At 33.7% G+C, this 18,216-nt stretch overlaps 1 protein-coding gene across 1 annotated transcript; it reads left to right on the top strand.

Moving 5' to 3' along the window:
- On the top strand, nt 1–18,045 carry LOC113396743 (alpha-1,3-mannosyl-glycoprotein 2-beta-N-acetylglucosaminyltransferase). Its single transcript, XM_026634797.2, has 9 exons — nt 1–582; nt 9,544–9,668; nt 12,810–13,023; nt 14,128–14,206; nt 14,705–14,854; nt 15,605–15,695; nt 15,802–15,906; nt 16,802–16,969; nt 17,843–18,045. Exons 1-9 carry the CDS (start codon nt 297–299, stop codon nt 17,954–17,956), a joined length of 1,332 nt encoding a protein of 443 aa, XP_026490582.1. The 5' UTR covers nt 1–296; the 3' UTR covers nt 17,957–18,045.
- The last annotated feature ends 171 nt before the right edge of the window (nt 18,046–18,216 follow it).

Genomic DNA, 18,216 nt, shown 5'->3' with positions numbered 1-18,216 from the left:
GACGAAATATTGTCTGAAGTTGTGTATCTCCACGACATTACGATAAATAAACTATAAACCTATTTAAAACATTAAAAATTAAATTATACTTGTAACAAACAATATGTTCACTACATACTGATACTTTTTATCGTAGTGATAAAAAATTGTTTCATTAAATAACAATGTTTTGCAACGCAATTAAATATGCAATTATTTTGATATTTGTTATTTTATAGTTTATCACATTTCATAAAAAAGTGTTATGGTGAAAGATTTAACGATGTTTTGATATAACATAATATATAACGTGCACGATGCGAGTGAATTTACGTAAATTTATAATATTTTTTGGTTGTTTCTCATTAATATGGCTTGTCGTGTCTTATTCATCGTCGTACAGTCCCGTTTACAAACCGAGGAGCAGCGTGTCGGAAATAGAGATGGAAATAGACAGATTGCAACACAAAATGCAAAATCAGCTAACAGATAGTTATAGCTTGTTACAAAAAGTTAGGTTGCATTTAAAAAAGACTGAAGAAAAGAATGATGAGAGCGCTAAGAACTCTCAGCCAGCTTGGAATGAAGTTGATACTAACCAGAGTAAGTTATTTTATTTGTATACTTATTACCTGTAATCATTCAAATATTGTTAGTGTATATATTTTTTAATATTATCTCTTGTCAAAGGTCATTTCAATAAATGTCATCTTTCAGTCCTCTCCCACTTAAGTCTAGGAAGTAAAAATTTATATACTATTTATTATTAATATATTATATATAATCTATTGACTGGTATTAATAAATTCTCAGTTGCATAAATTAACATAGATTTAAATAATAAAAAAACAGTCTATTTCCTTTAATCCTGTCCATATAATTCCGATTTCCTTATCCAGTTTGCAGGCTTAATATATATGTAGTCTTGAGTTACATTGTGATACATTTCCACCACAGAATATATAACTACAATACTCCTTGTTATATGTTATATTCCTTGTTTATTATTATATCAACTGACTCATTTAAACTGCAAAACTGATAAAATAATTAATTATTGCTTGATGCCTTCATCGTCCACCCACTGACAGTTAATGGAGCTGCAATTCAATGTAAGTCGTAAAACTATTGTGAGAGAGAACATACAAGATGTCGGAGATATTTTAAGGTCTTTTTTTCAAAGCTATGATTATCTATCAATGTTATATATTTGATACCAAATCGCTAACATTTCTCTTACAGCATGAAACATTGTATAAAAACCAGTAAAACTTTTAATTCTATATTCGTTTTTGTCGCATGTTAGGCGGATGAAGGTTAAAGGTTTAAAAAATCTTATGTATGCTAGATAGTCATATTTATACTTGAAAACGTAACAAATGAGGCATAAAAGAGGTATCAACGAGGTAGGCAACTAGTGCTGTTCATTCTACCTGACCGTACTAACCATCTTTATGTTTGGACTCCACTATCACTTACTGTAAAGTAGAGTTGAGATATGTCTTTCTATTGATGAGGTATAGAAGATGTTTGCCCTATTAGGTGTTGGTTGCTTTCAGTGACAGTACACTTGGATACTAGACACAATAGATAAATTATTGTTTATTTAGTATATACGTGTTTACAGTCCAGAAAAGTGTTAAAGTTATGTTAGTTGGTTAAATTATTAAATGTTTAGTGGTTGTTCTGACATTTATCAGTCTTTTTATGAGTATAACACAATCAAACAATTGCCATGAAAGTCATGTTTAGCTGTATGAGAGATATCTAGTTTTAATGAAATTGATCTGGATATCAAGTCTAGGCTTATTTAGTTCAGAGTCTGGCTTTTTATTTAACTGCCTAGCATTTACATATTTAGCACAACATATAATGAATAAAAAATTGAAATACAATTTATTTCAATTATAAATAAATCAATTCATATGAACAATAAGTTGCCTCATTAACCATATTGGTTGATGTTTGATTGTTAATTCCTTCATGAAGTTATTTATACTCCAAGTATTTCTCACTAAATTTACTGTTCACAAAAAAGTATTTAATCAAACTTGACCTATAGTTAAATCAAAGGTGTTCAACAAAATACACTACAATTGATGTATTTTATCAAGTTTTATATAGTTGTTAAGGATGATAATATACTGTGATAATTTTTATATAACATACACTTAACTTACAAAACAAACTTCGTGAATGCTTTAAATTGTCAGGTTTCCCTACAATTAACGCCTTTGAAGTGTGAAACCTTAAAAATGTATTCATCAAATTTATCAATTTTAATCGGTTATCACAGATAAGGAACTGACTTAACATTTCCATCACTGAGGCGACACGTTTTTTTTTGTATTATTTTTGTATTTTCTAGCCTCGACTTCTATAAACAATTCAATTCAATAAACAAACGAAAACATGCATATTAAAATCTAAGATTAATGTTAGATTTTAATATGCATGCTTTCGTATCCAGTTTCTCAGAAATTTGTATGTATATTTTACGCGGAATTTGTGAACGTAAACGAACGGATATTATCGTAATTTCAAGGTGTTGATGTTTTCAAATCGAAAAAAACAATTTCTGTTAAGTAGATACACGCTGTATATAAAAAACATCGTCGGTCGACAGGCTGTTTTATGTTAAATTAAAAAATAAAATTCACAATATATTTTATTTGGATCGAAGAATGAGTTGAGTTAAACAATCTTTAGATTTACATATTGCATTCGATTTGGCTATATTATGCTCTAAAAGCAATTCTCGATTCATGTATATTTATAATGCAATAAAATTCCACTTGTAAACGATTTAATTCTACATTCATTCTTATAACAAACGGTGCCTTCAAACGAGGCGTGAAGAGGCATCTTGCGGGCCGGCATGGCGAGAGTGACTAGTGCAGTTCATCCTTGCTGACTGTACTATTCGTCTTCGCGTTTGGACTCCACTTTCACTGTCCATCAGGTGGAGTGGAGTCATGTCAAACCGGACAATATAAAAAAAAATCAAAGTTCCGGTAACAAATACGCTGTCATTTGAACACGGTCAACACTCAGTGTAACACGGTCGTATTTCAAAAACTGTATATAGCAATTTGGTGGCAGGACTTTTAAGAGCCCGTTTAGGTACCACCACTCATCAGATATTCTATTGCCAAACAGCAATACTTGGTTTTGTTGTCTTCCAGTTTGAAGGGCGAGTGAGCCAGTGTAAAACGCTCAACATCTTAACTCCCAAGAGATTCTTGACATTAGCAATGTCAGGAATGTTTAATATTTCTTAAAACTCCTATGTCTATGGTTGATCACTTACCATCAAGTGGCCCAATTGCTCGTCTTAAGCAATAAAATATTAAAAATAATTGATGGAAAATTTAATTTTATTCATAAAAAATCTTGTAATTTTGAAACATTTCGAACTTACGATATGTTTACATAATGAAATGATCCAAGTTATGTTGATGACAAAAGAGAGGATTATCTCGTTTACCGTCACGGTATACGATTCGGTCTTACCCCCCAGGCGCCCCCAATAGATGCTACACATAAAAATCTTGTAATATAGATAACGTATATATATCAACAGTTATGTAAACATAAAGTTCGACGACTTATATATTTACATTATCAATTATATGTCGCGTGTGAATTTATATGTTCCGTTCCAGTTACGGTGTTAACTGATAAATATCTGAGGTTTTTTTGGAAGTAAGCACAGTACAGACAGTATTGAATCTCTGCGTTATATATATTTTATTCCAACCATAACAGGAAAAAAGCCGAATAAACAACATTTGACAACAAATTGACGCGATATCATTGAACGTGAGCTTGACAAGTCTATGATATTCACTATGGATCTGCGAATAAATGGCGTTTTTAACGTCGACGAAACTGTTATCGCAATTTTTGAAGGAAAATTAAAGTGGAAATAAGTAGTTAAGTGCAATAGTGTTGTATAATAAATAAATATATATTAGTCATAAACTCTTAGGAATGCACAACATAGCTGAGTTATCAAATCGCATGAAATACGTAAATCTAAGGTTTGTTTATCTTTTTCCAGCTTCCATTGACCCCCCCCCCCTCCTCGTTAAATTATCAGCGTTCATTAAAAAATTTAATCTTATTTATATTTTTATTGTCCACATTCTTGCATCAGTATCTCACGCACATTATAACATATTCACATAAGCGCAAACGTCAAACATAGTAGAGTAACATTTTGACAGATAATCAAGATTTTTTTCTTCATACTTAACACTTTATTGTACAACATAAAGAAAAAAAAAATGTTTACAGTCTAAATGTAAAGGTCGCCAAAATTGTAATATGGTAAAACTAAAAGTTTTACCTTATCGTTAAATCGCGATCTCTTCTAGGAGAGATATAATGTATATATACAACACTATTTCTTAGATTATTTATATCTAGATAGGCTGTCAATGACGAGAACGCGTCGAATAAAAATGTGACCAACAGTTGGCTACTAAATACACGCACACTAGTAAAGTGGTGACGTCTGGCGAGTGTCAAGCGTAGCTGTCACGCACACAGAGATAATAAAATTGCCTCATTTGTTTTAGTTATTTTGTAGTGCGACAATCTATATAGATATATAAATATAATCTAAGCACTATATGTTATAAAACAAAGTCCACGTCTGTCTGTCTGAACGCGACGAATTCAAAAACTACGGAAAGTATTCTCATACGATTTTCACCTATGAACGGAATTGTGTGAATTGGCTGAATCTTGACGGTGTTTGTTGAAGATTTTAGAAACAAAAATTCAACTGATGTGCACTGCGTAACTTTTCTGATGTGTACTGCGTAAACGTGAGTGCATGAGTTTTCTGCCACGGCTTTGCTTTATTTAGGCAATTGTTAGGCATAAAAGAGTAGCGTGTTTTCTTCCTTGGAGTTAAAATTTGCTTCATAACAAACTTAAATAAATATAAATAAATAAATAAATATTGGACAACATCACATACATTACTCTGATCCCAATGTAAGTAGCTAAAGCATTTGTGTTATGAAAATCAGAAGTAACGATGGTACCACAAAAACCCAGACCCAAGACAACATAGAAATCTTTTTCTACATCGACTCGACCGGGAATCGAACCTGGGACCTCGGAGTGGCGTACCCATGAAAACCGGTGTACACACTACTCGATCACGGAGGTCGTCCGTTGTTGCAAAAACTTCATCGTAATCCGCTCAGTGGTTTGACCGTGAAAGAGCAACATACCGAGAGACAGAGTTACTTTCGCATAATATTAGTAAGGAGGACGTGCGAAGTCGGGACGGGTTGCACGTTAATTATATAAGGAAATCGTATTAATAAGGTAAATATGATAATGATTTTAGTCAAAATCACATATCACCTTTTGACATTTCATCAGCGTGTTTTGCGGTGAGATTCAAGTTAGAACGAAGTACAGAATAGCTCCACAGAAGGTATTTAGGTATTTAATAACGCAGGCTCATTTGCTTCGTAACGGTGTGTCGTATTAATGAAAGCAAAAAATATTTGCATAACAAAATGTTAATTATATTCATAAACATAGAAATATATGTATTATCAGCCTTGGTTATTATATATTATATATGTTATGTATATGTATGTATATTAAGGCTATTGTGATTTTTACCAAGCCATGACTCGATAGAACAATAGGTCCATTTGAATTTAGCATAGTTACTCCTTTGGTGACATAAACTCACTAAAAAATTCTATGATCTAAGATTTTTGGAATTTCAATTTCAAGGGTTGGAAAATAGTATTAAAGGCAATGTGACTACTGTCTGGAAATCCAGATAATATTTAGGTACAAACGGTATAATTATTACTTCGGAAGCAATTATTACCAATTTTAATGGCGGTCGGTTGAACGATTTGATGTGCTGCAACAACATGTAGTGGATCCTCCATGGAAAAATACATAAATGTATGCCAATTTTCATAGTAATCGGTCAAAGATAGCCGAAGTGATATCACAAACTGATATACTAATATAAATTTTTATATATCCGCTCTACAGATTTTTGTGTCTAAAGCGTTAATATTTTAAAGCAATCATACAAAGAAAATGTTCTTCTTTGCGAATTGAGGAAGACCCTCACCAAAGATTCAACCCAATCGAAGGAGTTTTTTATGAAAACAATGGAAACCTTAAGCAATTAATAAGAAATTTTATAAGATTTACGTGAAATCCTTCGCAAATATCTTTTAAAATTCATCCATGTATGCATCTATACAATAGTATAATAATAATTATACAGCGGAAGAGTTTGTTTGTTTGTTTGAACGCGCTAATCTCAAGAAGTACTGGTCCGATTTGAAAAAATATTTAAATGTTATATCATTTATCGAGAATGGCTATTGGCTGTATATCACGATACGACCAATAGGAGCGGAGTATCAATGAGAAATGTTGCAAAAACGGGGCAAATTATTCCTTTTTGTAAACAGTTAAAGTTTCGCAAAGATCGTGTATGGAAGAATCTGTAAGAGCAAAATCGGGACGAGCAGCTAGTTCGCTAATAAATCGGTTATTCGTCATTACTGTGCTAATGCATCGTGCAATATGCCTCATTTATTTCCATCGAGGTTTTATTTAAATATCACATGATATTTCTAAAAGTAATCGTTCGGAGTGCAAAGTATAAAAAAACGAATTTAAAAAATGATACTTTCTGAACGAGAATGCTTAATTTATTGCTGAAAATACACATGTGTGTATGCCCTATATTTATTGAGGACTTTCCTCGATTCCTCATGGAGCATTATCAGAACTGGATTTCGATAAATATAGTACATATCAATTTCAATTATTATTATTTTCCAAAACAGCTATGGCCTGGATAATTTTGGACGTGGTACAACATAATCCTGTGTGTCAGTGCCTATAAATTAATTTATCCATTAATTCGGCTAACGCATTTTTAATTTTTAAGGTACATTATTTAAACTAGAAAATTGAAAATCAATGAGTGTTTTGTGTTTCTATGTACCTACGAATTTGTTTTATATTGATAATTAAATCGATAAACTGAAATGAATGTTTGTACAAAATGAAGCCGTTTATCGCTAGAGGTATTTGTTAATTTTATCTGGTTTTAATTTGTCCATCTGATACGTTTAACATATGGCTTTCGTCTCGGCGTACAATAAATTCGATAACCGGACGAGTAAAAATTATTGACCTCCTTGTGCGTGAGTTGCTAATATTATAAGTGCGATAGTTTGAACGAATGAATGTTTGTTACTCAATGACGGTAGAACAGCAAAGATTTTTTTATATGATAGATAGGTGGACAGACGAATGGGCCACCAGATGGCAATTAATCACCACCGCCCATAGACATTGGCGCTGTAATAAACATTAAACATACCTTACATCGCCAATGCGCCCCAATCTTAGAACTGAAACACCCTTCAAACCGGAAAATAAAAATACTAAGTGTTGATGATTCGCGGTAGAATATGTATCTGATGGGTGGTACCTGCCCAGACGTACTTACACCAAGCGCTACCACCAAGTAAATGGATCTAAATTAAATTTGACGCAGTGATAGATAGACTTGAACAGCACATAAGTTGTTTTATCCTGGAATGTGATATCGATGAAATGTATCTAACACCAGCACCAAAACACGCGACCGAAGCTACGGTTTAAAACTAGTACTACATATTTATGTACTAAGTTATTCTATAAATTTAATTATTTATTTTTTAACTCTTTATTGCACGCGAACTTAAATCTAAAGATTACATTTTTGCTACACAAAAGTTGCATGAGGTGCAACAGGCAAATGTAAAAGTACCTATATAGAGTCAATTTATTGGTTATCTTTAATTATATATCTTTTTTTATGCCATTGTTTGGCGGACGAGCATATGGGCCACCTGACGGTAAGTGGTCACCGTCTCCCATAGACAAAGGCGTTGTAAGAAATATTAACCATTCCTTACATCACCTATGCGCCACTAACCTTGGGAACTAAGATGTAATGTCCCTTGTGCCTGTAATTACACTGGCTCACTCAGCCTTCTAACCGGAACACAACAATACAGAGTACTGTTATTTGGCGGTAGAATATCTGATGAGTGGGTGGTACCTATCCAGACGGGCTTGCGGCTTGTGGCTTTGTGGCTTTCAATAAATAATCCGTAGAAACATTTTTTTAATAGGTGAAGTAAAGAATCTTTAACTACGATTACTTTATCTTATCAGAGTATCAATACTACGATAATATTGCATAAGCTTTTATCGTCCGTTCAATAAGCCACATTGAAGATAATCATTCTCCGAAAATAGATAGCATATGATTGTTTGGGCTACTTATCTATATCTTAGTAGTTAGGACTCGTTCTAGGTTCCCTAGTATAAGAACTAACCGGTGGTAGCTTCACTTAGTAGTTTTTTTAAAATGAAGATTCAAAAGTGCTTGTAAAAGTCTACTTGAATATATTATGATTTTAGACATTCATGGTCGCGGATATCTCTTTACGATTATTTGGTGGAGAAAATATTGTTTCAAATTTCAGTGGTGTGTCCGTGAAAACGTAACAGACAGACAGAGTTACTTTCGAATTCATAATATCAGTATAGATTACTTAAGCATATATATCTAATGTTACAAACTAACTATATAACCAATTTTACTATTGTAAACGGACATGACAGCAAAGATCCCGATGAGTTTCTTTCGCCGGTTTTTTTTTTGGACTGAGATGTTTCTTTCCAAACCTGCAGTAGAATTTTGACAGTCAATAAGAAAAGTTTAATTGCATATATGTTGAATAAAGATTTCTAAATTTGAATGCTACGTGAACAGACTAGCAAATGGAAAATATCCTAAATCATTTTTTATTTTTTAAGTGATCAATTATTTAACTAATTTCTAAAGGGTTTTTGTCAATTTTTAAAGATAAGTTTTAGAACAATGACCGATTAAACAAAAGACTTCAATACGTCTTCGCTTGACAATTGTCTATGATCTTAAGATGCTTAGCAAAGGGGAAGTCGCATGTTCAATCGTGACCTTAAACTATTGTGATTCGTACAACAGATGTAACGGTAACTGCAGGGTAAAGTAAACTAAGAGTACTTGTTGATGTCTGAAAAATTGTATGTAATATAATATTCTCCATAAAAAATTGCGAATAGTGAACTTAACAAATCTATTACAGTATTTTTCAAAATTTGATTCAAATCGAATACGATTTATTAATGCGTTTAAAATTGGTCTATGAACACGTTTGATTAGTATTTTTAGTTTTGAAATCGATTAAGTGACTATTCGTTACCGATGTTGAATCGATTTAAATTGAACAGAGAGAACCATTATTGCTTAACGATTAGTTCAAAGTGCTTGTCGATGTTTTCAAATCTTTGTAAAGCATTTTAATCAAATATTGAAATATTTGATTAAAATTCTTACGGTGATTCAAATCGCTTACATTTTACAAGTTCTTCGATATAATGCGAAATTAGAAATAGTTAACAGAATTTTTATGTATGAACCTTTTCGTAATTAACTTAATTTTTTCTTTTCAGATTACAAAAATCCCGTATTGCCAATATTAGTGATCGCCTGCGACAGAGTGACCGTGAAGAGGTGTTTGGACAATTTAGTCAAATTTAGACCAAATAAAGAGACATTCCCCATTATAGTAAGCCAGGTTAGTCGAGATGTGAATATTTACCGATGATTCTGAGTTCAGAACCGGGGCAAGCGTCATCGAATACACATGTTTAATTCATTTGTTTAAACATTTCGAGGTCAACTACCGATAGTTTGGCTATTCAGGATATCGATAGTATCATTTTGTTCAATACTATCGATACCATCGACACGTGACAATACTATCGATAGTCCTCTATCGATAGACAATAGATTGTCTATCGATATTCAACACTAGTTTATAATTCATCTCGTGGTCGGTGGTGAAGGAACACATCGTGAATTGGACTAACGTAAGTTCGAAACATTCTCCTCAGAGGGAGAGAAGACTTTTGCCGGGCTGTGAGAAATTTACATTTACTTTAGGTAACTCACAGGCGCTATTTTTGTTTTTTAATAAGGGATATTAAGAGTTAGCACCCTGCTAAAGGAAAGTTAAGTACAATTTGGTTATAGGAACACGGTCGGCTAAGTTGAATGAATGAATTAAAAAAAATAAAGAAAGCTTAGGATTAAACACAAAAATAATAGTATTAATGCTCAAAAAAAAACAAAACAAAATATATAAACAATTATTACATGTGGTGTACAATGGACGGACCTATGGATAATTAGCCATCTCTTCCAGACAACCCAATCTGAGAGAGATTTGTAAAACAATCGGGGTAGGCGATGCAGTCATAAGCATACATACAAATATTAAACACTAATTCTTATACATATATATATATATATATATATATATATATATATATATATATATATGTATGTATGTATATAAATAGGTATATATCAAGTGGTATGAAGTACACGAACGATTCTAGGTGTGCGTGTAATATTCTCTACCACATGTAAAATATGCTGCGCAATTAATCGTAATTTGATGACAAATCTAAAGGGGCGTATCTGCCCTCCCGTTCACGTCGCGTTAAAGTTAGCTTCAATTTGAAATATTTATCTATTTTAAAATTTCTCATACGTGATAGAATATATTCGCCCGCATCCATTAGCGGTGTTTTTTTTTTTAATTTATGTACCGATATTAAATACAAAATAATTGCTCCCTTTAAGTTTATACGGCTCTGCGGGTTGCCAAAACCGTAACAGACATTTTTTTTATTTTTGTCCGTCTGTTTGTCAAAGATAATCTTTAAAATGGCTAACTATTACGTATTAGTATGAATTATTGTAAAGTGTATGTTTAAGGTACCGTTTAGTGTTTATTTCGCCAAAATCGATTCATCCTATATATATTTATGATTTAAAGTTGACGTTAAAATTTACATTCGTTATGAGTAAAAACGCACAGAATAGCTAGTTTAATAATAAAACAAGGAATGCTTAAAATATTTATCATGAAGGCATCGTACATTGTTCTTTCCGAAGATTGTTACGATAAGGTATTTTCTAATTCAGCGCCGTATGACGTCACTGGCACCTAGTGCCGTTGGCAGCGTAAGAAATGTTATTTCTTTTTAGGTTATATTAATTTTTTGGACTAAAAACTATTCTGAGTTACTCTAATCAGACGTTATCAGGATAGTGTATATATTGATAATTGAGAGTGTACTGGTGTACTGCTTAAGAAATACCGATACATGTTGAGTGGTTGGCGCCAACTCAGACGGACTCGTACAAAACCACTAAGTTAATATTTTTTTTATCTATTTTTAGTTTTCGTTGATGTTTTTGATGGAGTTCAAATTACACGCTTCTGCCGGTAACCGTTCACCGCGCAAAATGACATAATTATCTTAATTTTCTTCGTTCGCTCAATGAACGAATGAATGAGATAATGAGTATAGTTTCGTAATTTTTTACGCTCTGATTATTTTTATTATGTCGGTTTTTTTTGTTATCTGTTTGCTATGATAGTTTAGGCTTAGGGTATTTGCAATCGTTCTTTGAACCTGAGAAATATATAAATTTGTATACATATATATATTTTGAGATATAGTAATAAGAATTGCAATAAGTAATATCGCCTTTTTTACTTTTCAACTTCAAATAAAGGTATTATCATTTATTCTAATGAATTATTTTATACCCATTTTTCTGTCTATGTAAATAATTTCTGCGGAAACTATCAATTTCTGTAGTTTCAATATGATGTATTTGTTCAGGAATTCTTCAGTTGTTTGATTGACATATTGAAAAATAAAGAAAAAAACTTTATAGATTTGAATTTACGTCATAACGCAAAAGTAATATTGTTATTGTTAAAAAAAAATCTTTTTTAAACCAACATTATGCAAATGGTACTTTAAACTGTTTCAACAAAGCGTCAGCATTAAAATCCATTAATAGTTAAACTTAAGCCCTCGCACGAGCTCCCGCACCTGGACGTCCTTCACAATAATTACTCGCACTTGCTGCCCCCCCCCCCTGCTAGCAAGTGCGAGTCTACTACGAGTACTAGTCTCATTAAAACGGAGTGTACCCCGAGCGGCAATGAAATAGAGAGTCAACGCAGTCTATCAGATTAAGTCTCGATGAACCGAGCGTCAGGTCGCGGACTTCGATTCTTTCGATCGATCGAGATACCGAGATATCGTATCACAAAATATTCACACACATCGAGCTGTAATTTAACTGAATTAACAAGATTTAATAACATAAGAATTGATAACATTAAGCGCTTAAATATATACAAATATGAATTAAAAATAGTTACTGTATAAATCTTGACCGCGTGGAATGGTGGCAAGAATGCTAGCAGCATTTCCCCGTTGAATCGCAATTCCGATAATCTGGGCTAAAAACGAACCAGCCCTCCTGTCACCAGTGGAGGCAATAAGACGAGGTGTTATACTTTTGATGAAGCTTTTTGCACCACTACTCCAAGGGCCAAGTGTTTCGACAGCTTATGGGACAAAAAAAGTAATTTGACAAAAGCTGTAATTAGTCAATGACTTCTTAGGATATCGAAACATAAAGATTCGATGAGAACTTGAAATTTAATTGAATTTTGAAAATCGAGTTGAAAATCAGTAATCATCGATTTTCATTAAAAAAAACGGAAAATTAAAAACAGTGACAATATTCAGTGAATATTCTTTCGGAGTTCCGATATTAATTAATTTACAATCGACATAATTATCTATAGTTTCGACGAGTTACAAATTTTATTTTTTTCCAGGACTGTGGTCACAATGAAACATACCACGTGATCAAATCCTATACCGACAGTGATCCAAGTATCACGGTGGTGAGGCAGCCGAATCTATCGGAGATACCGTTGCCGCGGGCGAAAGTGAAATTTAAAGGCTATTACAAAATAGCAAGACACTACCGGTTCGCTTTGAACCATGTTTTTGTTGGTTTGGAACATGAGGCTGTGATTATTGTTGAAGGTAAGTTTATTTTTTTTTAATACAGATTAAACTTAACCCTTTATTTTAATCGAAGTCAAAAATCTTTGTTCAATATGGAAGTGTTACACTTGTTTATTGATAGTCAAAAATATCTACCACCGGTTCGAAAATTAACACCTCGGACCTGAGAAGAACCGGCGAAAGAAACTCAGCGGTTTTTTTTTTTAATTTCATTTTGGCAAGTATTTATTTCATTTACAATAACAATAAACATGTTTATTTTGTTACTTGAAATAGTCTGGAGGCGATCATCTCATTCCCAAGGTTCCCAATCAACTAAGAAGTCATTACTGTTGTTATATCCTTAAGATGTGCCAATTCTACTAAAAAAATGTCTCTTTATCGAAATCGAACGGAATGGTTATCGTTCAGTTGTTTTCCTAGTCTACTAACACAAAGATCGAGTTCCGGGTCGGGCGAAGATTGATCGGAATAGAATCTCAAACGTATCCGTTATGTGTTAGTAGAATTAGACCCTGTGTTCTGTAATACATTGACCGATATATTACGTCCCAACAGGAGAACATCATAGTCTAATCAAACTTTGTCACCAGACCAAGACTGGCGAATGACTTAATATTAACTGACTCTCTTCAGACGAAAGTATCAATATTAGTTTTTGGTCTTCTTCTTTCGTACGTCGAGTCAATGATGTCAGAAAAAGAGAAAGAGTGCTTAACTAAACAATATCTTATCAACTTTTATCGATAACTAAATTCTAAAGTTAAAACTATTGACAGAGCGATGCTGAATTGTTAGTCCTACCTTTTTTTATTAAGTGAATCACTCAAAAGACCTCACGTATAAATCATATTTAGCGATGTGTGAATCCCGGGTTCGTCGTCACCGATTGGGCTTCAACATTCCTCAAATTCTATTAAAATGGATGTATTTTAAGTTCAGTAAAGCTATCTTATAAGAACTCGTATCTCAATTGTGAAAACGAGCTAATGGTAACATTCTATTTTGATGAGTATCGAAGTTAAGTTTACGATGAGATTCGAGTTGTTTTTTTTTCTTACATAATATCTGGCCAAATATAAAAGAATAATAAGATAATTTATAAAAGTTATTTTTCTACAGATGATCTAGACATTTCCCCCGACTTCTTCGAGTATTTTCTAGGCACGTATCCGCTACTTTTTAAGGATCCCAGTATATGGTAAGTTGTCTTATACGGTCTTACTCTTAATGTTTTTTGAAGGGTGATCTTAAAAAATGTTATACTCTTCTTTCAAATGTGAAATCATTGATGATAGAAAGAGCTATCGGTGTTTGACTAAACACCCCCTTAATAACTTTTTTAAGGTCGATAGTCTTTCAACGATTAGATTAGAGTTCTAAGACTCATAATATTCTCACGATTATGAGAGCCCCAAGCGCCATGTCGTAGAACTAAATTATCACAAGCAATAACGAATAAGTTGTTGATTTTGTTTTTATGGATGATTGGCCTTCTGATAGTAAGTGGTCACCACCGTCCATAGGCATTGGTACTAAGGAATATTAACCACGCCTTACATCGCCAATGCGCCACCAACATTGGTAACAATAATAAGTATTCCTACTTGAATACCCTACTATGATGTAGTCTTTTTAAAACGATATCTCTCGCACATAAATTTTAGGATATGTTTCTTTGTAAAACAAATTATTCCAGGTGCATATCTGCATGGAATGACAATGGGAAGAAGGAACACATAGATCTCTCAAGACCTGAACTATTACATAGGACAGACTTCTTCCCGGGCTTGGGATGGCTGCTTAGGAAGGATACTTGGCTCCAATTGGAACCGAAGTGGCCACAGGCGTGAGTTTAAGATTATTTGGTGACTCTCTATTACTTCCATCGAGTTCCTGTATTTATATATTTCCAGGGATTTCCTTTGTATATCGATTCACTTAAGTCCTATTGTATAATACATTTTTACCAAAAGTCAAAAATGACTTATAAAAAAACAATATACTAATAACAACCTGATTTTATGATAACAATTACATTAATTACTTTAAATGAATCATTTTTAAATTACAAAAAAATGACAAATGACTTCGCTCAGAAATTGTATGTCCGAAGCACCCAAACTTCACGCCAAAAAAGTAAACCCAAGCCTTCGTGACTTTTAATGTATTGATGCATTAGACAAGAATATATAATACTTGGTGGTAGGGCTTTGTGCAAGCCCGTCTGGGTAGGTACCACCCACTCATCAGATATTCTACCGCCAAATAACAGTACTCTGTATTGTTGAGTTCCGGTTAGAAGGGTGAGTGAGCCAGTTTAATCACAGGCACAAGGGACATAACATCTTAGTTCCCAAGGTTGGTGGCGCATAGGTGATGTAAGCAATGGTTAATATTTCTTACAGCGCCTTTGTCTATGGGCGGTGGTGACCACTTACCATCAGGTGGCCCATATGCTCGTCCGCCAACCAATGCCATAAAAAAAAGAATATCTAAATTTTACTCCAATAGGATCTTACGAGAACGTTTGATACGTCATGTTCCCAATTTGATTTGAACGTAACAGGCAACGTTATTTTTTTCCATGAACTTCTAGATTTTTCGACGACTGGCTCCGTGATCCTGAAAACACAGACGGTCGAGCGTGTATAAGACCTGAGATATCGAGGACGTATAGTTTCGGAAAGGTATGTACATCATATTAAGCTCTAAAAGTCTTCAATATGGGAGTAACCCTTAGCCCAACGTTGGCACATTGATATGCTGTTACTTTACTTAACACAAATCTTTCAGATCGGCGTTAGTAAAGGACTCTTCTTCGACATGCACTTGCGTTACATGCAGCTGAACATGGAATTCGTGGAATTTACGAAATTAAATCTCACATATTTAATAAAGGTATGTTTTTATAAATTAACGTAGTATTTATTCTATAAGAAATTCCAATGATAGTTGAACTTATGAATTACAGCTTCAATAGTTAGGAATTACTGTACATTTTAGTACGACTGTGTTTTCCTATCGTTTATTGTATGCTATTCCTCTGCTCAAGAGCCGAGATGGCCCAGTGGTTAGAACACGAGCATCTTAACCGATGATTTCGGGTTCAAACCCAGGCAGGCACCACTGAATTTTCATAAGCTTAATTTGTGTTTATAATTCATCTCGTGCTCGGCGATGAAAGAAAACATCGTGAGCAAACCTGCATGTGTCTAATTTCAACGAAATTCTGCCACATGTGTATTCCCCCAACCCGCATGGGAGCAGCGTGGTGGAATATGCCCCAAACCTTCTCCTCAAAAGGGAGAGGAGGCCTTAGCCCAGCAGTGGGAAATTTACAGGCTGCTAATGTAATGTAATGTAATTCCTCTACCACCCTAAAAATCAGTGCGGAACAGGGACAGATTATTTATGGAATAACCGGAAAACATACGTAAGAGCAGGATGGTGGAACTACAAAAAACGATAAGCGACATTGTCTTCAATAATTAACATTTAAAGGATCATAATATCGTATCACTTTAAATCGACTATATAATTTAAGATTGAACATGTATAAAAAAAGTATTTAATTAATATTGGAGTTTAAGATCCAAGACCGAGTCTTCTAAGCTAGTCTAACGCAGCAGTCATTATAGTTCACGCTCACGACTAATCTTGGTCACTCACAGTGGTAGTTCTTCTTTCCATTTTGATACAATTGTGCAAGAGAGAGGCACATAGCTCTTTCTCCTCGGACAAAGTAAAGATAGATTATATCTCTGAATATAACAAAATTATGTACACCTTACAGGACACGTACGATGAAAATTTGACATCGTTCGTGTACAACTTGCCGGAAGTGTCCGCTGAGGATGTTATGTCTAGCACGGGAACTGAACCCGCCGTCCGTGTGTCATATTCCACAGCGAAGACTTACCAACGTGCGGCTAAGAAGCTTGGCCTTATGGATGATTTTAGGGTGAGTTTAGTGTCCACCTGACCTTTCCTATCCTTGGGCTTTTTTTGCAAGCTGATATTGATCCCAATATGGTACAAATTTGGCTCGCGTGATAATGATTTGATTTTCATCAATTTATCGGATTTTTTTAATGTAAACAGTTATCCAATATCTTAAGCAAGGTCTGATGAGAATGGTCGGTGATGAAGAGTTCCAGTATAAATAATAAGAGATTCGTTTTATTTACTTGGTAAGGCTTTGTGTAAGCCCGTCTAGTAGCCCGTAGAGATCATCAGATATTTGCCCGTCAAACAGCAATATTTAGTATTTTTGTGTTCTCGTTTGAAGGGTGCGTGAGCCAGTGTAGCGGGCATAAGGGACATAACATCTTACCTCCCGAGGCTGGTTGGCTATCTATGGTGTGATTAAAATTTCTTAAAGCCAATGTCTATGGGCGGGGTTAAACACTTACCATCAGGTGGGCAATATATTCGCCTGCTTACCTATATTAACGCTAACGTCCTAATACTAAAACTTCACTTAAATATCAGTGACGCCGTTAAGTTATAATTTCGCAAGCGCAAACGTAAGGGTGTTGTGATAACTTTTTGTTAAGAATAGGGTCCGATATGTATGTGTATACTATCGTTGATAAATAAAACAAAGAAAAATCTTCAACTTTGATAGGAGAACCCAAAGTCCGAAATGAAAAATTCGTTTGCCACCTCTACCATAAAAAAAAAAAAAAAAAAATGAAAAGAAGAAGAAAAAAGTTTTTACTAAAATAACATAACAAAATTCTTATTTTCTTTTCAATATAAACCGCCTTATGAAATACAGTCGTGATTAGTCCTGGCTTCATTGTCATATGATCGTTTAATTTTATTCTTCCAGAGTGGTATCCCAAGAGCAGCGTACCGCGGTATAGTGACGTGTTTTATAAGAAATCGCCGAGTCTACCTCGCTCCTAGTTACGAGTGGACCAAATATGACCCGACGTGGGGCTAATAAATGTTATATTAAAACCTTTTTGCTATGTATTTATTTTTTAAATGTCCTGTTATAAAAGTATTAAAAAAAATTCAATCCCATAAAAATTTTTATTTGTTGTTTTTTTTTTAATTTAATATTATTTCTTTAGTTTAATCTATATATGTGTGTGCTATATACAATCCGAACATGTATTTATACTGCAATAATATAGTCTATATAGCAATGAGATTTATAGCCGTTTCCAATCACAGGACCAATGAAAGCAAATAAACAAT

The sequence above is a fragment of the Vanessa tameamea genome, chromosome 28 (genome assembly GCF_037043105.1).
Source record: "Vanessa tameamea isolate UH-Manoa-2023 chromosome 28, ilVanTame1 primary haplotype, whole genome shotgun sequence".
Lineage (NCBI taxonomy): Eukaryota > Metazoa > Arthropoda > Insecta > Lepidoptera > Nymphalidae > Vanessa > Vanessa tameamea.
This window is presented reverse-complemented; position numbering and strand designations above follow the sequence as displayed.